This window comes from Watersipora subatra, chromosome 3 (genome assembly GCF_963576615.1).
Source record: "Watersipora subatra chromosome 3, tzWatSuba1.1, whole genome shotgun sequence".
Classification (NCBI taxonomy): Eukaryota; Metazoa; Bryozoa; class Gymnolaemata; order Cheilostomatida; family Watersiporidae; genus Watersipora; species Watersipora subatra.
The window spans coordinates 48,932,850-48,960,463 of NC_088710.1; the positions used below are offsets into that span (position 1 = coordinate 48,932,850).

The window sequence follows — 27,614 nt, forward strand, 5'->3', positions numbered from 1 at the left end:
ATGTAACTCTCAAAGTCAGCTGTCAGCATTTGCTTGATGATAAGTATAGTGGGACATATTGATTAGGTGGAGCACTGAAAGTAACCATCTCATCATCAATAGAACTGTAAGAAGAAATCGCTTTTGAAAAGTGAAACCTCATTCAAAGAAATCGATTTACTTACATCCCTTTTTCCGAGAAACACATTTTCTGAAAAGTTTATATTTTGTTTGACAGTCTAAACACAAACATGTCTAACAAACCCTTCAGTGACTTCAATCGCATGATGATTCATAGAGATATAGAAAGGAACGTCTATAGCATATTCTATAAAGCTTAAAGGTCGCAGGCGCATGAAATAGAAACCCAATTATTCCACACGTGAGAGTAACTTGCATCCTTTGAAGTTGTATTGGTTGTTAACGCGTTCTAACCTAACTATACACTTTCAACTTTTGCTGAAATGCAGATTGCGGACTGTCATACAGGATGTGAGTCATAATGTTAGGTAAATTAGTACTTTTTTATTAAGATTTATTTCCTCTTTGCTGCATATATGGCACTTTATTCCGAACCAGATTTATCTGGTACTAAATATACTATGACCATATGGGGTTAGGCACAGGAGCAATTGTGACTGGATCCCCTTCCTAACACCACCAATGGTCCTTCTGTGACTCAAACCACTGACCTATTGATTATATGCACTAACCACTGAACAACGGCTGCTCTGGTATGAACTGGCCTAGTCACTCATCACAAATGAATTATACTCAGTGACAGCATGCATTGCTAACATTGGTAAACATTACGATTAAGTCTCCAGATTGTATCGGTTTTTGACCCAACTTAGATACTCCTAAAATAGATGTCCTATATTATAGATAGTGAAATGACTCTGCTGCCCCCTTGCAGCAGCGACAAGATCTCAGCTGATCTCCCTCGGAGGCTGTAATCAAGAATACAATAAAACACAAAATAATGTATTTTATTTCATTCTAGAAATGACACAAATGTAATATTTTTGTCCAACGCAATATATACTGAGTGTCTGTAATAATTACAATTACAAATGTTGATTACCCATGGGCACTTGCTTTTAATTACAATTACTGGCAGCACAGCGATCATGTCTGCCATACCACAGCATTAAAGCCATAGGCATACATGTATAATAATAAACTACGTCAGCATCTGTTGGTCTTGGTGGTTTTCAAACCGATTCAATTGGTGCAAAGCCCTCTATTCAAACTATGCAATTATTTATTTTAAAAATCAATAAATTTCCCATCGTTTAGCAGCCGTAATAAGGAGATTAGTCTTGGATAAATCTGAACACAAACAACAAATTCATGTGAAATTGTGAAGCAATATTTTTCAGCTGAGAATAATACTAGCTGTAAAATAGGCAAAAAAACTCGGCGTGAGATAGAAAAGAGATTCAGATAATAAAATATTTAACGTGTAAAATGTATATGGAAACAAATAAAAACGTCAAAACAAAATACACAAGAAACCACTAATGTCAGTCAACAGCAACACATCACAAAACGCTGTTTGTTCACATAACACCATTTGTTCACATAGGGATAGATGTGACAGCACTCGTCAGCAGCTCTTCATCCACCTGGTTTGGCATGGTGACAAGTAGTTGTTTGTTCTCTTGCATTCCTCTTTCTGCGGTTATGTACGCATTTTCATTGCCAGCCCAGCACCTTCTGACCACCTGATAAAAAAAACGTCCCCATTTCAGAGTTTTGTAGCGAACTGATAAATGCTCTTACCAAGGAAATATAGATCCAGCTTCTCGTTAGCGGTGACAAATCAGCGGTGATATAAGTCACAAAATTCATAGATCAGAAAGTCAATATTTTACAACAAAACCAGGAGGTTTGGTACCTTGAATTAATCAAAACTGTTTCACACTGTAGTTCATGAGAACTTTTGAACAATTTAAATATATTTATTCTCTGATTTTTATGGTTTATTTATAAACAATACATGATAAAACAAAAAAGGCTAATAAAAGTGAATGCTAGCGAAAAATAAGCAAAATTCCAAGATAAGAGAACAGGTAACAGAAACCAAAGGAAAGCAAATGAGTAAAATAGCCAACAAGCAAGACGGAGAGGTTTGAACAAGCCAATAAGACTGCAGGTAATCAAGTACAATGATCCTCGTCATACGACATTAATTCGTTCCAGTGTTGGCATCTTAAGGCAAAAATGTCGTATAGAGTGGATAGAGTGGTATAGAAATCCATAGTAGGCTAATCATCTAATGCAAACACTTCTTGGTAAAAACATCAAAATGTTATATATGAAATGTACTAGTAATGTAGTAACAAAATTGTATATTAACCTTAGTAACTATAGTTAACCTAGTAACTCTTGCTCTGTTGCAATGGTAATCATTTTCTTACTTCCTCCTTTAACGCCGTTGTCAAACTTAGGATCCATGGCTAACGAATTAATGTTATATATGTAGTTATATAGCTGTATATGTATAATCAATTAAAGTTCATAATAAATGTAATGAATGTATATTTATTGCATATTATATAATGAATATAATATATTTATATATAATAATACATGTATACATTCATTATATAATTATATTATATAATGAATGTATACATGTATTATTTCTAGTCATTTCTTAAAATTATTTCTAGCAAACATCAGCCCGGGACTTCTTTGTTTTCAAGTTATAGTAGATAATTATTTGAACAAAAGTGTCATGACTATAAAACAAGTACATTTTTAATAAATATTAATGCTTTTTCCAGTCTTTGGGTGCTGAGATGAATAAGCTTGAAAGCTGCTGCTGCGGGCGTTGATGCTCGTTCCATTGGTGATTGGCGTGGCTGGGACTATGACTATTTTAGGTGCCGCGATGTGCCCTAATTTAGTTTTTCATTCTCGGGTCATCTTAGTCAACTGTCTGCTCTAGACCTGATCAGTAGAGCAGCAGTCTTTGACCTGAGCAGTATGGCTCAATAAGCTCTCCATTATTGGTGATAAACTTTCCAAGTTGTTTTTTAAAAGTTCTAAAGTCTACACTATTTTCAAGTTCATTCTACCAAAACAAGCCAGTCTAAAACTGTTAAAGGTTGACTTGCAACAAAATTCACATTACAGCAAAATATTCACCATGTCTTACACTGCTGTGTTGTAGGTGCAAAATATGTGGAAATGTGATTACAAGCTCTTAAAAGCTAAAAAATGAACAGTTAATTGCCGCCATCACGAGACTGCCGTAGATTTGAATCTCTTTCCAAAACGGCTCAAATGGGACATAGTTGTTACAAGATGGCTTCTGTTTACAATTTCACGCAACCTCATTCGTCGAAATACTTTTACAAATATACTTCACGCATTCAATAAAACCATGTCTATTGTCCTCAAGCGTCTATTTCATCATTACCGTAATGCTGTCATTTTGAGCACTGATATCTCAAAATACACCGAAAAAACTCATTTAATTTTTTAACCTTAGCTCGAATGAGGACATATCATTGCCTGATAAACATGACGAGCCTGTTGGTCACTTGTGATAATCGAAAAATGCTGCAGAAATTATTACGACTAGACGATTAGACCAAGCCGAAACAAAACTGTAAAGTAGCGAGCATCTATATTTGAATATTTGATACGGGGGGGGGGGGGGGGGATTTCAATCAACGGCGGTTTTGTGATGGCTGCGATTAACTGTTCGTTTTTGAGCTTGTAATCACATTTCCACATATTTTGCACCTACAATTACAGCAGAGTAAGACATGGTGAATCTTTTGATACCAAATAACTGTAATGTAAATTTTGTTGCAAGTCAACCTTTAGACTTTTACACACATTGGGATTTGTTAATCAATATATTTCTCATTTTATGTTTATTTTACAATTTATGGCTAATTCTATACACTTGAGTTGCCTCTAAAACATTTAAACTAATATGTATATGTTACACTGTTATTAGTGATTAGATATGCAACTGTTTTACATTGATGACATGTCATGTAATTCACATTGCATACTTCATGTTGAGCCAGTTAGATTAAATAAAATCACATGAACCACAACTCCTCATCAGTAAAGCTAGCTCTCCATTAAGGCTTGCCGTCCTAGCTAGCGCCTGTCGCTATAATAAATATTATATTAAACTCTAGGACGCACAATAAACTTTCACTTACTTTGCACTAATTTTCATTTTACTCACGCAGTATCAAGCATTTACGAAACCTGAAGAATGCTGAACTGAGAGGGAGAGCAAGCATCGTATCTCTTTCATGCGTTGCGGGAGGGATTTCGGCCAATAGCATATTGGCTTCTTCATTATTTCGACCCATTCAGCACACCAATCGCCAGATTTGAATTTTGAGAAAATTTTTTGTCAATATCGCATGGCGAAAAAATGTCATATGGCATGGGTGAAAAAAACATCGTGTTCCGCATCGTAAGGCAAAAAAAACTGTATAACAGGGACATCGTAACCTGGAAGTGCACTGTAACCCGGGGGTGCACTGTAACCCGGGGTGCACTGCAACCCGGGGTGCACTGTAACCCGGGGTGCACTGCAACCCGGGGTGCACTGTAACCCGGGAGTGCACTGTAACCCGGGGTGCACTGTAACCCGGGGTGCACTGTAACCCGGGGTGCACTGTAACCCGGGAGTGCACTGTAACCCGGGGTGCACTGTAACCCGGGAGTGCACTGTAACCCGGGGTGCACTGTAACCCGGGAGTGCACTGTAACCCGGGAGTGCACTGTAACCCGGGGTGCACTGTAACCCGGGAGTGCACTGTATTCCACATACCCCATTGCTGACATCCCACTGAAGCATACACTTGGCCCGGTCAGCGGCATCCTCTGAGCCATCAACAACCAACCCAAAGCCTCCATTTATAACTTCTCCCCAGCCAACGCCGCCGCCGTTGTGCAGGGCTACCCATGTTGCTCCCCTGAAACTGTCTCCAATACAATTCTGCACCGCCATATCTGCAAAGAAACCAATGTAAACATACTATACACAGAGGACAGGAGAGAAGTTAGAGGAACCACCAGCTACACATTGTCAGAAAAAACTGAACACAACACCATCTATACAAAGCAATCGGTTGAACTGTTAAACGATTCGCTCGTTTTAATATTTCACTTGGATCCATGAAAATACTTTTTTTTGCAATTCTGTAAGCAGATTTACGAGTGAAAGCAAATTTCCACTTACGAGTGCAAATTATATAGCTAAAAGATATATAAACCAAGTAAACTACATACACGATACCATCTGAAGTTCAAATCTTACAGATGATCAGACCTAAATTACACATAACAGTGTAGCCAAAGTTGTTATTTATCATGCATTCTATTTTACTTGGTATTAAAAATAGAAATTTCATGCAGTTATATGATGTTTTTTTAGATGAAAAAATCTTTACTGAAAAAATATAGGACAATTGCATAAAAATTTGAATTGATAAAATATAGCGATTTCATATTGCTAAAATGACCTCGGTTATTTAACTATGCAGCGTTTTGCTTTATTCAACGAGCGCTCTACAGGGCTGTAAAAAATTATTTTCGTGTAAATATATATAAATGCTTTTATGGTTGAGAAGTCTCTAGTCTTATTCTATGCTAATCCCAATAACGCTATAAACAATGGCGTATTTCTTTTTGTTAAAATCTTAGAGTCCAAAGACAGTCAGCACATGCAATAGGTCAATGTAGGTCATCATCACTTTCATACTTATAATAAATGGCCTGATTAACATTCAGCTAGAAACAACTCAGGGTGACCATGTAGAGAGGGAGAGTAAAGTGGGGACTTCATGGGGTGACAGATAATTATTAAAATCATACTAGAGTATTATCATAACCATATACTATAACCAATGATGCTATTATTAAAAAATTAGAGGAACTAAATATAAATATATATAAAATACATAAATCTTGCTCATAGTCTGACTCAGTGAGATCTCCCTGTGAGCATCATTGTGATAGCAGTCATCGCAGTTCCATTTTCTTGTCACGTTTTGTAAAATGCAAAAAAGCAAAATGCCTGTGACAGCCTTTAGCGTATCTCTTGAACGCACTTGACCCTCAAAATTGTCTAATGAACCAAAAAATAGTAAAATGCTTGCAATAATGAAAAAGTGACTTCAACAGATATGAATTTATTAGTTAATATTTTGCGAACTTTTTGTGTTAGTGTATGTGAGGGGAGCACGTTGGGCCCGATCTATTGTGAATATAAGGGATTAGTGAATATTGGAAGAGGCAGACCTGCACAGAAGGCTGATCCATCATAAATATTAGACGTCTCTCTGTAAGGACTGTCAGTGCCACTCACATCATGGTGGTCTCGGCTGAGCACTACCGGAGCCTGCAGATATACAGACGTCTGCAGTAGAATCTATGATTGGTGTGACTATTATACTCTCTTAAGTAGTCTATGTGATAGTCTGACATCTAGCTAGAGACTGGGGCACACCGTATTGTCGTAGGTCAGTGTTAATCACACAATACTTCCGTGGCCGTCTGTGATAACAATGTTCACACTATCACAAACCCATCCGCGTTGACATCAGCGAATAGTCTGTGGTATAGCGTTCTCATTATACGATACAGTCGTGGAAATTATGATATACTAGTCCTGCAGTAACTGTTATGAAAGAACATATAGATCGAGCAATCCACCATGGCCAATCATCATCGCCAAGGCGGTGCACAATGCATACGCTATCATGGAGGCTAGTCAAACTATCACAAAAGTTCAACTGCTGCAAACTTTTTCGACGTATCCCATTGCCTCGACGACGCCTTTGGTTACAGTGCACATAGTCGATGAATAATCGCAGAGAAGACAACTCTGACATATGGCGGCGGAGGGTGAACCAGCTTCTAAAATCTGGCTAATCACACACCAACAAAATGTGTTGTTTGCATAGCCAACGCATTCCCGGTGCACGCTGTATTGAAACGAACATTTCGGTCCAAGTCGGTAGAGATAAAATGGACACATCAGTGGTCGACTGAAATAGCTGATTCTAATGTCATAATTTCAAATCTATTTTATTCTTTTCTAGTGCAAGTTCGTCGCATTTAAAATTCCTTTGCAACGATGATGACGACACAGGCTTTCTCGCAACTCACGATTTAAATATATAATAAATATTTCTACTTGTAACAACTCCTTGTAGGCTACTAGTACAAATTGGAACTGTCCACAAACCATTCATATAATTCTTTATGTAATAAATATGCTGAAACCCATTTTCCCAATAGTCTAATTGATGTCATATAACCACGGCAGTTGTACTTGGCTATGTTCACCGTCAACCTCTAGTATTTTTTTCCTTTAGCAAAAATACAGCAATGCAAACAGCTGCATAAGCGCTATAACTATATATCTATATCTATTACAATTCATTGCTGATCAGCAATAGATAATAAATATGGTGATGATACTGTAAAATTCATCGAAGATGTTATACCCTTCACACAATTGAGGCCAATTCTCATTGATCAATCTAATCAACCCGACGCAACGTTTGGTAGCATTGATCTATGTAGCCTAGCCACAACAATATCTATACTAGGCATCAGTGATGCATCTTGTCGATAGGTGTAGCCACGCCTTTAATGCGTAATAAAGGTGTACCTGGTACCTAGCCTATAGCCATGCATCTAGTCATACACACTACTAGCTATATATCTATACTAGCATCTAGAGAAATAGCTTTAATAAACTCTATTGTAGCTTCTACACCTGTAGCTAGAATGCTATATATTATGCATGTATCTATAGTATAACATCTACTCTAGTTTCTTTGTCAGCATATATAAAAATAGCTAAACCATACTCTGTTATGGCCCCAACACTAATCTATATGAATCTTTTTTTCTTAAACCCTGTATCCAGTTATAGCAATTAAAACCTAGGAATGAAATATCAACAGGGCACTGGATTTGATCTAAGGACCTACAGATCTACTGGCGACAACTTTAACCATTAAACTACTCGAAATATAATGGATTCATTGGTAAATAGCCATTACATTGGTTAAGATACCGACACTTGAAGCGCTTGCTTGGGGTTAATATCTAGCACTGTTGACCGTTACGCGTAATAATTGCTAAACTGGTCCAAAATGCGGGTTGTTATAGTAAAGATTTTAGTAAAGATCTAGCTCTCCAGGTAAGTTAATCAAATTCATTAGGTAATTATTCTATCAACCTTGCAATGCCGGGCATTTGGCTGATCTTCTCCATAATAAGGGTTATGTCCTGTTTGTATAAAGTCATGCTAAGAGCATTATAGTTATTCACCTGACTGGACTACCACGGTACTAGTATAATTATAATAATATCTATATTAGCTTGTATAGAATAACTATACTACACCCTATCGTAGCTTCTCCTCTAGTTTATATAATGCTATATATCATTAAAAACACAACTAATTAAAATTTTACAAGATTTCACTTTTATAACCCTAAATAAGCCAGAGTATGTACAAGGTCGATACAACAAATCGCTCGATGAATTAGAACTATTTGTTGATGTTATCACGTGACCTACCTTCAACCTTCCACTGGCTACGGCAGCATTAAAAGCGAGCGCTATCTCTATTCTTCCTTGCTGATCCGCGTAAAGAATCCTCGCTTGTGAGCCAACAACCTACAGTAGGTAGTCAGGTAACAATTTTTAGCAATACAGAGGCTTTTATTCTCTCAACATGACTCATGCCGACTACATTGAATCAAGCAAATAACTGATGGACCGTAGTACTAAACTAACGACTCAACAAAAAATGTTGCAGAGGTCTTTTAAATTATTGTTGACATGGACGGAGTTCACTTATTTACAACACCTGAAATTGTGCGCTTCTATTTTTTATTAATTGCTGTAAACCTCAGTAAGTAAATTCAGTATAAGATCTGTATGTAAACAAGTCATCAAGTTAGAGCAAATAGTACGACAAAAATACCCAGTCATTCCTTCCATAACCCAAACCTATGATAATTCATTAATAAATACTATAGGTAATTACACATAACATTATAACAAAGAAATTATATAAAACTATATAACAAATAGAAGTAACTATGCAAAAAACCGAATTAATAAAGTGAACTGAGACTTTCATAATTACTTATCCTTAGGAACTCATAAATAAAATGATAGGTTTGACGACGAACAGGTTTGGAGGTAAAGATGGATTATTTACTTTAATTTAGACGAGATAAAGTTTATATTATCAAAACTTGAATAATTTCATTAGTTATACATACATTTTATGTTATTCTTTAAAGTTTTATCACCGCTTCACTTTTATTTACCAAACTTCCATGCTTTCAGAACCGTACATCATTAAATATTGTACGTCCCAACATTGTACGCTACAACTATGTACGTTAAAATACACTTTGGGTTTGGGCGAATATTTGCTCTAATTTTAGATCAAATGTTAAAAAAATCATATTTTGAGGTTATTATCCAAGTAGAGGCTCAACTGTATTTGCCGTTGTTCGCATGAAGAATTGCAGACGATATATTCTATCTAGGTCAAGCAGGCAAGTCTCCAATGCAAACAGACGCACAAAGTTGGAAAAGAAAGAATCATGCAGCAAATGCCAGCCACCTCTGACTTGCCGACTGTGAGGCCTAATTAATTCTATAACCCAATCAGAACAACCACTTTTCCACAACCTTTCCAGTAGGTGAACACGTAATTATGGTTAGGGTTAACGTACCAGCTTGTTTTTGTTCGCTTCCTTAATCCACTTGATGTTGTCCTCATACTGGCTTTCCGCGTTTGTTGACACTAAATAATCAGAGGATATATAGTCTGCGCTTTGACAATGCACGACAAGAACTCAATTCATAAGCTAAATGCTGTGTCAATATTTAGAAAGTGAGTAACCCTGAGAAATAGGCCACCGGCTTGTATTAGCTTCTTTGGCAACCACTTGACTTACCTCCCCCTTTAACGAGTCTCTCAAGTACTTCAGTCGCGATCTCATCCGTGCAACTCAAGTCTTCTGGGTCACAGGAAGTGCATACCCACCTGAATGGTCCAAAACCAAGAGAAAATATGTCACCCATAATGTGTTGTACGTATGACGGATAGCGGAAGCTGTTTGCCTCACCCCCATCCCCAGCCACATCAGCACCTGTCAATTATTATGCAGGTAGATTTACTACTAGTCCTTGAGTGAGAATTGTCTCCTCGACTACTTTAACAGTTTCAGGGAATGAAATGTTTCGAAGCCTGCCCTTCTGACTTTATCAATAATGTCTGGTTTTATATGAACTCACATATTTGTAACAAGTGGCTAGGACCATAAAAATATTTTACCTAGATCTTAAGTAAATGAAGAGCATATTTGCAACCTCACATTTTCACACAAAATGTAACTTGATTCATTATCTCCACATAACATTTCTCATGAAATGACAACTTCCAAATTAAAGAATGCGAATTGTGATATCAGTAAATTTATTTTTAATATTTATTGATGAATCGTTTTAAAATTAAAGCTGGTCAAACAGATTACAACATTAACACAAACGATTTTTATGTCAAGTTACAAATTGTTGTTTACATTAGATAACCTCATACAAATACAGTCAAACATGGATAACTCGAACTTCACGGGACCGAGCAAAAGTGTTCGAATTATCAGAGCGTTCAAGTTATCAGAGCGTTCAAGTTATCAGAGCACTGTCACAAGTCCATGTATTTACTTATTTATTAGTAGATACATGTACATATGCAAACTATAATATAAATCAAAAGCACAAATGGCTTGTTTCAAATTAAATGCTTCTAATGTAAAGTTTAAAACGTTTTTATCAAAAAGTATAGAGATTTTTCTATCACTTGAGATTGGTTTGTTGTTTGAGGTGATGTTATTGCCAGGACGTTTTTTAGATTGACATTGGCAAAACTTGATCGTTGTTGAAATGCTCAAAAGAAAGGACATCTTTTTCTTTTGAGCGTTTTACCCACGATCAATTTTGCCGATTTTTCTTGAAGTTTATGCAAAGATTACCTTACTTTACCTGGGATTCGTTAAGAGCAACACTCTGAGGCAGTTCAATTAAAAGTTTTACGAGGTTTTACGGTACATTGTATATCACTCACGCTTTTTGAATGGATACTTATTGAATGTACACACGTATTCTGTGTTTAGGTCAAACGATGAATAGTTTTTTTAGCTAAGACAACGTATACGTTTAATTACAACAATTTTTAAGACGTTTTAAACATTCAACATTCCGACGTTAATTCAACACGGAATCAACGTCGGAAAACTATTCGTCACGGGCTAGCCGGGTCACGCACTCAAGGATTTTCGCCACGCACATACAAAACAACATGCTGTTTTTGTTTTGTATGTGCGTGGCGAAAATCCTTGCGCGCGTGACCCGGCTAGCCCGTGCTATTCATCGTATAGCAGTATAAATCAAATTTCACCAAACCTTTAGAAAAGTCGTTGACAAAAATATTTTGCCGATGGTGGTAATAACAACACTTATGAATTACAAAAAGATGAGGTTTACCTCTATGGCTTTGAATAAAGTGATTTTCTAAAGCGATAGCAACCGTTTCGGTAGCCGTTGGGCAAAAAAACAGTTCGAATTAACAGTGTTGAGTTCGAGTTATTTATAGCAATTTATCATTACGTGGGAACGGACCAAAGAAACCGTTCGAATTAACCATGTGTTCGAGCTATCCGTGGACGAGTTATCCATGTTTGACTGTATATACACATATACACATATATAAACATATATACACACCTTCCTTAGATAGACGTGTGTACACATGTGTACACACAGACATATATGTACACATACTAACTTTACGTGTAGAGTAAAGTACACCACAAACTGTATACCTGCTCGTGATGACTCCAGTAGAAAAGCATTTCCATAGTCAAAGAAATGAAGACCATGCCCTGCCAACTTATTAATGGCGCTGACCTGCCGCCGGAGGCTACAAAAATGAAGAAGTACTTGACATTATTTGACCTGCAAGAGCTGTCTCAGCCTACTCTAGCTAAACTGCAAACTATATTATTTTACGCTGCAAAATAGCAAAAAGTGTTTATGTAAAGGATCACCTTCGTGGCAGCAACTAAAAAACTACTTTTGCTGCAAGGGATGGACAACTCTGTATATGAAAACTAAAATGATTCTCTATAACTAATGAGTAATATAAGAGGTGATAGCTGCTTCAGACATTAGACGGATCCAAATAGGATTTATCTACAACCCATACTCGATATACGGAGTTAACATGACTCGATATTTTTTTTGTATGTTAAAACTGTCCTATGTTGGAGAGAGGTATTCCTATTTATAAGAAAATTTTTAATTTTCTCTAATTTGTTATATAGAGACCAAAAACTTTTATAAATACTTCAAGTAATTATATATAACAAAAAAGGATTATATAAAACTGCGTAGGAAAATGTCAAAAACTAAATTAATGAAGTGATTTTCAGTGAAGAGGTTTTATCATTATTTGACCTTAGAGACACATGAATAAAAGTGTAGACTTGACAGTAAGTCTATCTTTAAGTCTATCTGTAAGTCTGATGACAGAATGAATGATAGAAGCTGTGATAACTTACACTAGGCAAAATTTAAATTAGTGTCATTTACACAAATTTGTTATTTTTATGTTATATTTTCAATTTTTACCAGTTTGTTTTGCCTTCAATTGCAAAACTGAAATGTTTGGAAAAATTTTTAACGTTGAATTTCAGAAACAACGATTACAAAAAAGTGCTCCAACTCTACGTGACATGTCCAAATAACTTGTATATGGTGGTGTTCATCAATTGAGGTTCAACTATATATTGAAAACATGTGCAAAACATTCTGTTAACATGAGACACACACGCACACACAGATTTCAAAACTTTCTACTGCAACATTAATCAAGTTACGACATTAAGCTACTCCAAAATAAGGAAGACAAGCAATTGTATCAATTATCTCCACCTGTTTGCATTTCTTATAAGATGAGGCCTAAAAACTGAACAAACAGCAGACTCGATGTTAGCAATTGTCTTGCTACAATTCCTTTGTTTAGCTGCAACTCACCAGCTTATTAGCAACAGGTTTGCTCTTTTGCATAAGAGAGGTAAGAACTATTAGCTGCCTTTAAGAAACCTAAGGCTATTAGTACTATTGACAGACTGTAAAAACTGATTTTGAATATTGTATTTTCTGAACTATAAGTCGCACCAGCCGTAAAATGTATAATAATGAAGAAAAACATATATAAGTCGTATTTTTGAAGAAAGTTATTTAACAAAATTAAACACCAAAAACTGACTTGTCATTTAAAATTTAAATGGATGACTCATTTTAAAATATGATGATACCACAGCAAACTGAACGATATGCTTATGCTACATGACACAACTGAGCATGTTTACATAACATGTTGGAGTTATTCTGATAACTCTAGCATAAACAACATGCTAAGAAATTTACCAAAACCATCTGTATCAAACCAACTACAAGGTAGGTAAAATCCAATAAAATCTTCATACATGATGTTACTTTTCAACTACGCTGACACTGGAGGCAGATGAATCGGCCACGTAGCGTTCTGTCAATGATTGACACTTTGATTGAGTGGCGATCTTCATTTTAGTAAAAGTAGCCTCCGCCTTTCACCTTAAATTTTGTCACCAACTCAACTTTTCTTCTTGCTGCTCGATCGGTAATAACTAATAATGTATCAATAATTTCACATTTAAATCGCTCCGATGTACCTATAAGGTGCACCTGGCCAAACTTTGAAGAAAACTTATAGTTCGAAAACTAAAGCACATCTTCTAATAGTTAATCTAAGATAAATGTTCAATAAATTATCATTATTTACATAGTTCATAATAATTGCATTCCCCGTGTCAGCCATTAATTCCAAAGAAATTTACACAATTTTTCGAGCTCAAGCTAAATAAAGGTCAAATGAAAGGGAGTTTGCGGAGGACGATTGTCTGATTTGGCCTGAAATTATTTCAATTAAAGCACAAAAGTTGCTCAAATGTAAATTCAATTTCTTTTCAGCCTCCGAGTGTTGTGTTTTTAATTGCTTTGAGAAATATAACAAGCATTATAACTTATGAGAGTTAGAGACCAACACTGCTCTTTATAAACTAACAGAACAAATACACACAAACAGCTTGACAATATAATACAATAGACTGCCGGTTCTAATAACACAATCAACTCCTCAACTGGTAGGAGACTGGAAGTGCTGTGGCGACATTACGAGTATACAAATATGTTAGCTAAGCTCATAACATTTTGTCAATCTCTGATAAAATAAAGACACAAAAACAATATGAGACTAATTTTAAATTGCAAAGTCTGGGTTGAAAAAATTCCAACTTGTTTTTGAAAAAATTCAAACCAGATTTTATATCTACATTAATTTTTTTAGATGTTTAAGATGTTTTGACAAATTTAATTTTTTCACTCATTTTTGCTTGTGCAAATTGTCTGAGAATTGCATTGCTGATCAGAATGCTGGTGAACCCAATTTTTGACATTAGGGGAACTTACATGCTTTAGTTTGACAACTTCTTATATTTCTTGCATTCAACAGCAATATAAAATAATAATGTGCAAACTTCATGTAAGTTAGTGGAGTAGAGCTACTAGCAGTTTTACACAAAGTATGAATGAGAGCCAAAGACATAAAAGGCACTAAGAAATAATAATAATGTCATTTATTAATTAAACAGAGCAGTGAGGGAAATTTGTACTGGTTACAGTGGTTACCTCACAATTAATCCTGCTTTGAGGTTTACTAAATGCACTCGTAGCTCCTTACTTCAAAGATCCTTCTGCAGCATTGTACATCACACGCAGTCAATTATCTTTATCACACTTGCTAATGCATGATAAAGGAGTGTTTAAAGATTTTTTTAGACACATCAAAGCCAGATTGTTTGTAACGAAACACCGATTTCTGAAAATTTACGAAAAATTTTGATTTAAAAAAAAAAAAAAATCATGTTTTTAATAATGATTTAAAACATAGAGAACAACAAATACTATTCTAGGTTTGCAAAAAACTCAAATTTTACCTTTCATGGACGAGTTTTTTGAATTGTGCAGGATCCTCTGACATCGTTTCTCTTGCCTCACTGTAAGAGAGCTGAACAGGGTAGTAGCCTCCTAAGAAGGGGTTGTGACAAGAAGTCTGATCTGAACCAAGTTCCACCAGCATCTCTCCCTGCTCAGCTAATGCTGCCAATCGCTCCCACAAAAGCACCACATTGCCTAGTAACACAAACTTTTTATGCAATTGCTGACCAACTGACAGGTTTTTGTTGCACATGTATGTGGGAGTTGCTTACTCGTCAAATACCACCTTGAAAGGTCACTCACATCAAATTTTAAAATATTTTATTAGAAAGTATAGATATTTTTCAACCATTTGAGATTTTGTTTGATGCTTTAAGTGATCTGACTGCCAGGATGTTTCAAGATTAAAATTGACAAAACTTGATCGGAATTGAAACACTCAGAAGAAAAAGACTTCCAAAAATGACATCAATAAACGCACTTCCTGTTTGTCCCTTGTGTTATGACATGGACTATTGTCAGCAGTTGGCGATGAAGCATGGACGAAGGCTTTTCTTAAAATTTAAGCTAGGAAATAATTGAACAACATAAACAAGAAAAAATTGTTAAAATAAAAAAACAAACCATAATATCTTTTTGTTTTATAAAATTCACGAAGCCATCGAGTAGTTGTCGTGAAGAAAGGTGACAGTGAAAAGGTTGAAGGCGATTTTTAAAATACAGAAAATATCAAATATACAAACAACACCAACAGGGTAGATTACTAAATGAATGCAACCTCATATCTTAGCCTTAGTTCCCAATCATATGTAAAAGTTAAAAGCTCACATAAAGACACAATACTAACCCAAGAATCCAATGCTAGTAGTAGTTTTGTTGCGTCTGGCTTGCCGAATAAGATTGATGCAGTCATCCAAGTCGGAAACCTTTTGTAACACCCAACCTTGTCGCTGACGTTTGTCCAAGGCCTCTTCACTAACCTGCGTGTTGAGGAATAAATTTAATGAGTTTTAGGGAGGTCCTCATCAGAGCGATGACTCTGTGTAGGCGCCGTACTAACAAATCAACAGCATTCAGATGCCTGCACAACATCACAATACTGTACAATGCCACAACTTCAAAACCTCTACTTCAGATTGCCAAAACATACAAATTTTCTAACATATTATGATGTAAATCTAGACAAATATTTTTACTCTCATTTCTAATATATATTACATAATATAATTCTAATATAACTATTTATAATATATAAGAATTTGTCAAAGCATCAAACTTTAGTAGCTAGTCCACTAGGCAACAGTATATAAGCAAACAAAGCATGAGGTGAATGAGACCGAATAGACTGAAAGTGAAAATTAAACTAAAAACGAAAATAAAATTCAATACGTTAGTTTTAGGTTAGTGTATCGTTATTGACACATCTGCCTCTGAACCATCTACCCTACAGCATGAAATTATTCGATGGATTTAATAATTCGCGAGTTCACGTACAGTCAACTACGGGAATTATTGAAATCCACGAATTATCAGCTTTATTTTTAACACAAGGGAGAATAACTACTGCCTCAAATTAAAAACTAGCCGCTAGGCAGAGTTAGTAAACGTAGCTGAGTTCCAAACTTTTTAAAAATCATCGCTGGGGCTTTGAGTTAAGCCCATTGCCAACGCATCACACTTCTTTACAAAATTATTCAAGGTTGTCACAAGTTATTCGGAATTCGGCATGGCATCATCATCGCAAAAATCTCTCCTGCAGTTCTTTACGTTGAAAAAACTCATAACTTACCACAATTTGTTGGTTCACCCAAGGCCTCCAAATCGATGAACATAAAAACCTCTGGATGCAGCCAAAAAATTTATAGCTTAGCATGATCGACATAAATTTCCTAACTAAACAGAAACCTAAACATGTGGTATACGCGCATGAAGGTTTTACTCTATTGCTAGCTGCTTTCACGGATTAATTTATTTGCGAATGTGTTCATCCGGGAATAATTTAGTCCGCGAATAATTTAGTCCACGAATATGCATGAAAAAACAATTTTCGCGAAATTTAACTCCGCGAATTATTTCATCCTGTAGGGTTTCTTCAGCATGCCAAGCCTACCACCTTCGTTTGCCTGTCTCTAAAGGTTAGTTCACACATTGGACACCTTGTAACACCACCCACACTCCATCGCGGTCCACAAGCTGAACAATAAGGATTAACCAAACCAAGTATTGCCATTTCTATTTCCGTACATGTTGCCTATGCTCACACATATTGCATCAGTTTCCTCTCAATTTCGCGCATGAACCAATGTAAGCGAGACTTGAAAGTGAAAATAAAAATCTACTTCATTCAATCATTTCTTTATTAATTCATCTTTTACATATTTCTTATACATTTATTTTAATGCCATGTGTGATTTTTGGAGTGTGTATTAAACAGCAACACTGGTTTTAGGTTATGTATTTAAATAAGCTAGTGTATTCTTACAAGAACACTTGAGACAACATACCATTTCACAAACCAAGTAGATCTCAGGACACAGGTCGCACTGTACTAGAGATGCCCGATTCTAATTTCACCAGCCGAATCAGATACCGATCCGATAGACCGATTCTTATTGAAAAATAATCCGATTCAGATCTTTTGTGTTCCATAGATAATTGTTAATTTTATTATGCAAATATAATGCAAAGAAAATATAAATACTGATGTATTTGTTTGTATTTATGGAAAAAGGATATACATGTATATATAGTCACATACTGACATTATGACATACCATGCATCTAGTAACAAAACAGTCCATGTTTCTTGTAATCTGCTATTAATAATGGTAACTACTGTTAGTCGTACAGCTTTCTCTGTGATAATGAAGTCTCTCTCTTTTACTGCTGAACAAACTGCTGCGCCTGTACAGGTTTAGAGCAAATAAATATTTCTCTTAATTACCGTTAGTGATTCAATTATCTCAGCGAGACGTCTTTATCTTCCATCACTATCGATGTAGCCAGTTGTACTGAAGAAGGACTCAATTGCCACAGATGATGGAGGACAGGCTAAATACCGATAGGCTACTGAGGTTATTTTTTGCGACGCAAACGATGCATCATATCATCAGGATCAAGAGAAATAGATAACTTGATGCATCGAATGCTCAAATTACTTTCGTAATGCTAGTACATAGAAATATTACACCGCATTCTTGTTTTTCATCATTGTGCTTTTGTTCGTGATTGGCTGCAATAAATCATATCGCTGTAATTGGGAAATACCGCACTTGGTGATTACGTCCTGACTAAAGCCAAAAGATTCCTCAGCTGTGTTTCTGTTTATTAGGCTATAGACATGAAATAGAGTGTGTGACAGGCCCAGAATTCATAAGGTAAAAGTAAGAAACTTGCAGCTGATGATTTTTTTAATTAGTGTAGCAGGCTAAAATACGGTTTTCTGCTAAATAGTTTATCTGTAAAAAGTATCTGAAGTTTCCAATTTTTTAAGAAAAGATCGGCCGATACCGATTCAGATACTTAACACCCATATCGGCACTGATACCGATTCCGATATTAAAATCGGGGCAACTCTACACTGTACATAACAATTCTTCGATACTGCACTCATACTTTTCTTGTTCAAAAGGACAAAATGTAGCAGTTGTAGCGATTTCAATATTTACTACTCTTGCTATGGCAAGGACAAATGGAATTGAGCAGATAGCCTTAGCTGAAAGTTCTGGACGCAAAAGTCTGTAATTTCATATATCTCCAAATTTCAGCACTGATTAAAACCTATGTTGAACTATACATAGAATTGCTCAATGTCACGAATCTTGTAAAACATGCCAAAATAAAGCTTCAGAGAGCCTGGGACCGACTCTAACGATACAAAAATTCCTACTTTTAAAAAACAGGCAAATCACAAAGAAATGCTAATAAATCGCATATACTTTGGCAATATCAATTGTGCTTTCTTAATAAAACCCCAAAAGTTGTTAGTGTACTACATGGTATCAGCCCACGGTACATCCTGTCCCTTCATGATACACACATCAAACCTACTTCTGCAATGACACCAATGCAACCAGCAATTGTAGCGGCCTTAGCCTGTGCTCCACTCATTCCTCCCAGTCCAGAAGTAACGAATACTTTGCCAGCTAAATCGGCGGTACCTAGGTAACGTCTGCCCGCATTAAGCACTGTCAACTGGAAACAAATTTAATATTTAGTGCAAACCGGTATAGCCTTATAAATAGTACAACTGCATAAGTACACCGATAGCCTAGGTTCTACAATCTTTTAGATAAAAAGCGAATCTGTGTGCCATCGAATCACTTCTAAAAATATATAAAAGAAATCCTGTGAGATTTGTCAATATCTGCATTTTGCAGTAAGGAAGCAGATGCAAGAACTTACGGTAGTCCCATGAACAATTCCCTGTGGTCCAATATAACAGTAACTTCCTGCTGTCATCTGCCCGTACCTACAAGAGGAATGACTGGAGAAGATGCTATGGTCTTCCAAGTACTCCATAAAACATAACTTATGCAATCCTAATCACTGAAACACTGAAACATAATCGAATTTTTTGATTTGTAATATCACAGTATAAATACTAAGATATTAAAAATTTTGTCTTTTTTAGATTGACACGGAAAAAAAATTGACACGGAATTCATCGTCTCATGACTAACTACAGACTATTAATGAATTTGAAATATACTTTACTGTGCAGCTATATATATATAGACGAAAAACACCAAGATTTATATATATATATATATATAAATCTCGGTGTTTTTCGTCTATAGTACCAGTTATAGCAATAAAGTTTTGGAAAAAAAAATCTACTCTGTACTGGAATTGAACCCAAAACCTCCAATTATGCCAACAGGGGAGCTAACCACTATGCTGTCCATGTCATACAATAGAATTATTGTGCACTAATTTATTACACCGGTTCATAAGCATAAAGCGTTTGTGGAAATACTATTGGTTACGACTAACATACTTAAAAATCATGATTGCGTGAGAGATCATGACATGTAATGATTATAGGCGCAATTATAAGCATGGCTCTAAATCTAAAGATTTCGACTAGCTTGAGTTACTAGCTTGAGTTACTAGCCTAAGTTACTCAAATTCATTGGGTAAAGTAACTTAGCAAATGGCAATTACATTACCTGCATTACATTACACCGGGCATTCACCTAGTAAGCAGTATAAAGTGACATTGGTAGCAAATACAAAAAGAGACACAAGCTTGAATGGAGATAAGTCATGCAGTTTGTCACAAACTGAAAGCTAAATGTGTATCATTTATTCATCTAAACTGTGGGAAGATTAGCTTATGAAAATAAGCTCCTCAAATCATCATCTAGTAACAGAGGCTATAAAATACCACCGGCTGCGAGTTCCCACCATACACAAGCAATAGGTTTGTATGTTTCTCTTTATTCCTAACATCGCTACAGACCTGCAATAATGAGAGTGCTTCTTGCTATTACATTCTTGTTGACCACCATAGTGATGGTGCATTCGGCCTTGACCTATAGCTGTCATCCAGACAGCAGCATGTAAGTGGACGCTATGAATGAGTCTATTTGGGATATATAACAGACATCTTGCAATCTAGCAAGAGTATTTTTGATATTCCCGAAGACTTATCAGTGAGTGCAGATCTAGATCCGTTTTATCTAAACGAAAGTTAATAATTTATTTTACTGTTTATATCATGAAAACACAGTATGACTGAAATAGACTGTACTTCACTTAGAAACGTGCTACTAACAAGAAATTGCTACCTACTTATATATAGAATATAGCGCAGCCCTTTCCGAAACACATAACTTTCAATTAGTAACATTTGATGCATTTCATATCCTGCTGATATCTTCTATAATAAAGTCACAAATGCATGTCGTTTTGATCTGTTTTCAACAACAATATTTTAATAATTTGGCAGCAATACAATAATTTTCCGAATGATTAATTGACGTAGTAGCTTATTAGCTTACCAGGTAACTTCCTCAAATTCTTAGGGTAATTATATTATTTATTACTCATGCAATGCCGGGCATTCAGCCAGTAGTTTTATATAGTACATTTGTTTGAATGTTGTATGTAATAATTTAGCAGCAATACAGTGATTCTCAGAATGATTAGTTGACGTACCACGATTAACAGACTACCAAAAATAGATACTCTTTTGGTTCACTGGAATTTCTTATTAAAAGTAGAGATTTATACTTGCAGTGGGCAGTAAAATTTTAAATAATGTACTAAATGGGCGATTTTTGTAGAAATTTCAGGAAGCCTTAACAACTTTACCACTTTGTACACTTTTACGGTACAACTGACACAGTTTCCTCATTTTGGATGTATACCCAAAATAAGCTGGTAGTTGTCTCCACATTATCACTCTCTAAGAGTGTAAAACTGACATTAAATAGAGAAAAAGGATACACATTTGAAACCGTTTACAAACGCTGACTCTTTCAGGTACGATCCTGTCAAGTGCGGAGGCAGCAGCGGTAGTGGGTCTCAAAAGCCTGATTATTCTTACAGCTGCCACCCAGACTCTATCCTGTAAGTCATTTTCATTCTCAACCCTATTACCTATCCTACACAAAGCTCTTGTTGGCCCCTGACCGTATCCTCAGCTCTATAGTTAGGACGCTGACCATATATATGTTGCTAAGAGTTTATATACGAATCAAATAATGGGAAAAATTGAATAGATGAGAAATCCAAGGGTTGACAATATGCATCAGTTTTATCAAAGACTAACTAGCTTTAGTCATATAAGTACATATCCAGAAAACAATCACTTGACAATCACTAGTCGTGAAATTTAATCGTAAAGTTAGAAGCTGCTATGTCCCAAGTTGGCTCAAGAAATGAGAACATTTAAATCAGGAATTTTTTGGGGAAAAATTGTGAGTTTTTTTAAACTTGTGCAAAAATCAGTGTTTCTTGACAAACATTGTTTTGTGTAAGGGTGGATAACAAATTTGTAATTACTCCTGTCATAAATTAGCAGCTGCGATGGAGATAATTGGCTACATGTGTAGTACTATGCTACAGAAGGACCTTTGAAGTTAGGAGCTACGAGTTTATTTAGTAAACCTCAAAGCAGGATTAATTGTGAGGTAACAACTGTAACTGGTAGTTTTCCCTCACTACCCTATTTAATTAATAACATTACGACATCAAACTCTTTACTGTGATCAGTTAAGTTCAAGCATTGAAGAGTATTTTCCACCTTTGGTTTTATTTATTCAAAAATAAGAAACTTACATGCAGTTTACATATTATAATTTTAAATGGGTGTTGAGTGAAAGAAATATATGAATTTATCAAACTAAAGAATGTAAGTCACTAATACTGAAAAGTGGGTTCACCATCATTCTAATGTGTTATGTCATTCACAGATAATTTGCATTAGCAAATATGTCAAAACAATAAAATTTATCAAAATAATAAATTGAAATAAAAAATCGCGTATATTCCATAAAAATCATGATTTCTTCCAACACAGGATATATTGGGTATAACTGGCCAAACTCATCATCAATGACAAACAAAACAGGAAATGTTCTAGCAGATCCTATGATAATGAAAGAATTTTTTTTGAATTCAACCACACAGGATTTAGCAGAAGGTATTGATAGTGTTCAATACTAAACTCTGTTTATTAAATCAAGCTATGGAGTAAATTGATTATCCTGTAGATATAACCCTAAAAAGTGTGGCATCAAGGTGTCTGGAAACACAAAGCCTGATGGAAGTTACAGCTGCCACCCTGACAGCCCAACGTGAGTGCTTAACGAAAAAACACTTGCCTGTTGAGTGCTGTAAATTACAGTATTAGGTTAACTCAAAGGATTTTTGCCACGATACTCTAATGTACATGTATATGGATGGAGTTCTTAATAACTAAGGCTTATTTATGCTTCTACATTATTAAAGGACACACCATGATAGCTTCAGTCAACTATTTGATTTGGTTGGCGCATGAACATGCCTCCCCTCCTCTCTCAGAGCCGCACTAAGGCTATGTCTCAGTAGCAGAAATGCTTGACCAGCTCCTGGTCAATGGCTTACATAATATATTATTATCAACTGCACTCACCAGTTTATGACATAACATAACAGATTGTGTACAGGTTTAACCGAGAGAAATGTGGCTATCCACCAGTGGTTACGAGAGCTCCGACTACCAAGCCCTTTAGCTGCCACCCTGATAGCCCCATGTAAGTACATTAAACAATATCAACAGAATAATAGAAATATGAACTAGATGAAATAGAAGGAGTTGTCCACTATATACTAGAGCTGAACTATGCTTGCAGGTATAACCCGGTCATGTGTGTAGTTGGATTCTAAAGTATAACAGCTCCACATTAACAGAGTTTAATGGCCGTGAGTATTCTTTCCATGATCAATATTAAATAAAGAATAAATTCACCAGAATTGCCAAAAATATCCGTTTCCTATGTATACAGCACACTAGTACAAACTGCTTGTGATTTTCCGTATACTTGAACTTTTGTACCCGATAAGGCCAACATAACTCACTGAAGTAGACTAAGTTTATATAATAACTTTAGCCTTCATGGTTGCTCCTTTCTGGTATGTTTGTGAGTTGAAGGATAATACACGAGCTAGATCCACTCAGCATTGTCACAACAGGAGCCCAGGTTAAATGGTGTTAATTACTTTGTTCTATATAATTATTTGAGAAAAAACAAATAATTCCATGCTTTCACCTGTGACTTTCATTTCCAAAAAGAAAAGCTAGAAGAATTATTTCAACAAAATATGTTCATTCAAACCAATATCCAAATAACGTTTTATCGTGATTCTTCTGTACCTTGTTACTGCACTCATTATGGACAAATGCAGTAGATGAAAAAGGTAAATGAAAACTGTACTGATCATAGTGACAGCCAAAGGATGGCTGTTCAGCAAGAACCTTGCGCAAATTATCATCACCAATACCCTAGCAATCATGTGCGCCATGAGAGACCATAAAGCCTAATAACTGTATGCACAATTATTCTTCAATGCAGAAAGCTCGTCAAATGCCACAGGTTTTAAAGTGTCAGTCTAACAAGGCAAATGTTGTGAGTTCAAATCCTGTAAGATGCAATATTTTTTGACAACATCCAACCGAGGCTCCGGACAGACGCAGCTCTTGTTATAGAAAAGATTGCAAGATATAAATCCACATTAGCAATGTTTTTATGCATTTTTAAGCTACTTCTATGTTAAAGTTGATGACAATTTACAAACACGTCACAGCGATTTGTACACCTAGGAGAGAACAATTTCCAATGCTGAAAGTAAAGGACATGATGTAACATGAACAATGAATATTTTGTGTAGTAGTACCTGCTGAGCTCTAAGTTTACCAAAAAATAATCAATACTGATTTAATGACATTACTTCAAAGTAACATGATTGTGTGGGTAAGATAACTCCAATTAAAGAATTACTTAGGATGCAATAACAACTTGCAAGCAGCCTTCAACCATGGAAAACAGTTACGGTATAGCCTACATATTTTAACTCAAGAGCAAAAACAAACCTATATTTGGCCAAAAGACTACGTTATTGGCCATATTATTATACACTGTACATATTATATTGGTGATAGCCTTCTACTAACACACCTCATTGGTCACACCTGTTAGCACCCTCCCCTTTTCATTTAGGATTCAAACATATAGACTAAATAGACAGAAGTTAGCTCCCTTGTCACGCATTACTTACATGGTAACTCCCAGAGCAAAAAGCTTTTCATAATCAGCACGAGTGGAATAATTGGGAACCATCATTCCATTGGTGATGACAAGACGGGGGGCTGCTGGGCGACTCGGGAACAATCCTGATGGATGGCCCGAGAAGAGAGTCAAAGTCTGTGAGTCGGTCATGTGACTCAAGTAGTACATGGTGAGCCAAAACTACAAGTACAGGTATTTACTGAAGGTAAGTACTGTTCATCGAGTGCAAGACAGTTACCTGTGACTGTAAGCACTGCATTCAAAGCATCAAAATCTCCATTTTTAATTTTCACGTGAAGTTTCAGATCAAAATGATCAAATAATATTAATATCATTTGACCAAACAACAACATTATATTGGTGATATCCTTCCACTAACACATCTCATTGGTTACGCCTGTTAGCACCCTCACCCATTCCATTTAGGATTCAAACACATAGGCTATATAAACAGAAGTTAGCTCCCCTGTCACACATTACTTACTCCCAGAACAAAAACAAAAATGGGAAGGCAGGTAAAGGGTATACCTGTGCCCAATTGCTAAAGACTTGTCCATTACCGCCGTAGGTAACAAGCTCATGAGGAAATTGTGCGACTTTTGGGTCCAAGTTATTCATAATCATCAACATGATTGCTGCAGCTTGTTTGCATTTGACTGGGTACGATTCAATTGGATACGCCCTGAAGTACATAAAAATATAGTTCAACAATGACCCCTGCTTAAATGCAATCACAAATGACAACCAATGAATAAGGAAAACAATGCCCGAAATTAATCATAAACTGATTACAGGTATAGTATTATTTTCTTCTATGCGTGTGTGTGATTTATTTCATCAAATAGATAGTACATACAATTGCATACATACGAAAAAGAAAACAAAGAAAAGTTTCAAACAATTGTATATCAACAATCAAACAAAAGTAGAGATGATGGGGCCAACGCGAAAGAGCAGAGCTAAACCGGTCGCAGGCCTAAGTCGACAACATAAGGTGTAGATACTAATGCTCACCAAGCAGAGCTAAGGTGGAACCTTATCTCCGTCTTAAACTCACCAATAGGTTTTATTAATTTCAACGATGCTGGCAATTTATTCCACAGTGCAGACATCACAAAGTTAGATGTTCATTGACCAGCAGATGAAGAATAAAAAGGAGTAGGAAGTGAGGATGATTGAAATCAAGTGTTATGTAAAGGTTTTTGAAATGTTTCTGAATGATAGTTTGTGTGCTCTAATAAGTGATTTGAAATGATACATTCTATCAGCAGTCCAAATCTTAGAGTCGTGAAATAAATCAAAAGTTGGGTAATCAAAAGGCTTTATATAAATAATACGCGTGATGGATATGTTAGATAATACGATGTGTTGCATATATGTAAACATTTGTAATGTTACTTTAAGATGAAATTTAGGAAGTATCGTCGAAATGTAGGACGCTCTCGATAAGTATATTTATTTTACATGTGAGCAACACGAAAACAATGTGTATAGTATTACAGCAATCCGAGTAAAATGTATATAAAACTACACTTATTATTCCAAAAGCAATGTTCAAAACTATTACTCTTGTGGTTCACCGCAGATATAATATCTAATACTTTGAAATTGCTTGCTAGTTTTGGAATGTGAGCAAGCAACAATATTACTAGCCATTACAGTAGCAGTCTGTTTCAAATGTTTTTAAGGTATAATTTGAGAGAAAAATTAAGAGACACAGAAAATCGATAAATAAAAAATACCGTAACTACTTTTAATGAATTGGAATTTCTTATAGCAATGGAAATCATACATCACTACCTCTTTGTCAATGGACAAAGGTACTGCATGCCATACCTCATCTCAAAATCGGGAATAAATCTGTACATGTATATATGTCCATACATATGAAGCTCTCTACTAAACTCTACGGCCAGCACTTCATGTGTTTCCTTTGGGAAGTATCGCAAGGCATTCTTCACCGCCAACTAAAACAGCAAAAAGTTGATGAGTAGATTAACTGCTACTGAAAAATGAGAGTAGTTGTGCAACATAATAGCTGTTATTGTGCACCTGATTAGAGTTATTGAGGTTACCTTCGCGAGCAGGCCTGCCAACCCAAGAGTGGCAATGCTTGAGATTTGATTTTGGGGCAATTGATGTATCAATGGTAGTATATATAAAATTGTGGAAATTGGGGCAAAAATCTCACGCATTTCCAATTTTTCTTTGATGTGATTCCGTGAGTCTCACGCCCAATGCGTGAGCGTTGGTAGGCCTGTTTGGGAGGTACAGCAACTCTGGCATCTCCTGGTTGACGAGAAAGATCTGACTGTACTTTGCAACACTACCACACTCCATTAAAACACATACTTATACGAATTCTGTTCAGACAGTAAATAAAACTTGTGATTTCAGTAAACAGATAATAAACAACAGTAAACAAGAACGTTTTAGCAGCTAAGTACACTCACTTTAAACTCGGTTGCAGATAAATTGGTAGTTAGCACTGGTGCATGGGGCACAGAACTATTCCTTTCTTGTAATTTCGAAGGAAGAGGATTGACTGGAATTCCAAAACTAAGTTGCTTCAAGAAATTCACATCCGCCATGATGGTATTTGGAATAAATTATGTAACTGTAAATTAGTGGCACGGAAATAAGCGACAAGCTTTGCAGAAATTTAAGCAAACAGAATGGCTGTAACTACTCGCGCGTGAATTTTAACCAAGGTTTCTATTTTCATATGTG

General features: G+C 35.9%; 1 protein-coding gene across 1 annotated transcript; it reads right to left on the minus strand.

Annotated features, from left to right (window-relative positions):
* Window positions 1-1,033: 1,033 nt before the first annotated feature.
* LOC137391696 (urocanate hydratase-like) lies at window positions 1,034-27,536 on the minus strand. Its single transcript, XM_068078223.1, has 15 exons — window positions 27,338-27,536; window positions 26,721-26,851; window positions 25,413-25,566; window positions 24,874-25,064; window positions 19,513-19,579; window positions 19,159-19,302; window positions 15,956-16,088; window positions 15,108-15,303; window positions 11,892-11,989; window positions 9,966-10,160; window positions 9,741-9,811; window positions 8,566-8,664; window positions 6,268-6,367; window positions 4,796-4,977; window positions 1,034-1,706 (listed from the first exon to the last, which is right to left on the minus strand). The coding sequence occupies exons 1-15, from the start codon at window positions 27,473-27,475 to the stop codon at window positions 1,560-1,562; spliced, it is 2,046 nt and encodes a 681-aa protein (XP_067934324.1). The 5' UTR covers window positions 27,476-27,536; the 3' UTR covers window positions 1,034-1,559.
* Between the last annotated feature and the right edge of the window lie 78 nt (window positions 27,537-27,614).

What these genes read in the sequence shown, in the direction of transcription:
- LOC137391696 (XM_068078223.1), bottom strand. Translation starts at nt 27,475, where the DNA reads ATGGCGGATGTGAATTTCTTGAAGCAACTTAGTTTTGGAATTCCAGTC. An exon ending in TATCTGCAACCGAGTTTAAA is followed by an intron (nt 26,852 to 27,337) that starts GTGAGTGTACTT and finishes TTGCTGTTTTAG; the next exon opens with TTGGCGGTGAAGAATGCCTT. An exon ending in AGTGGGATGTCAGCAATGGG is followed by an intron (nt 1,707 to 4,795) that starts GTATGTGGAATA and finishes TTTTTTTATCAG; the next exon opens with GTGGTCAGAAGGTGCTGGGC.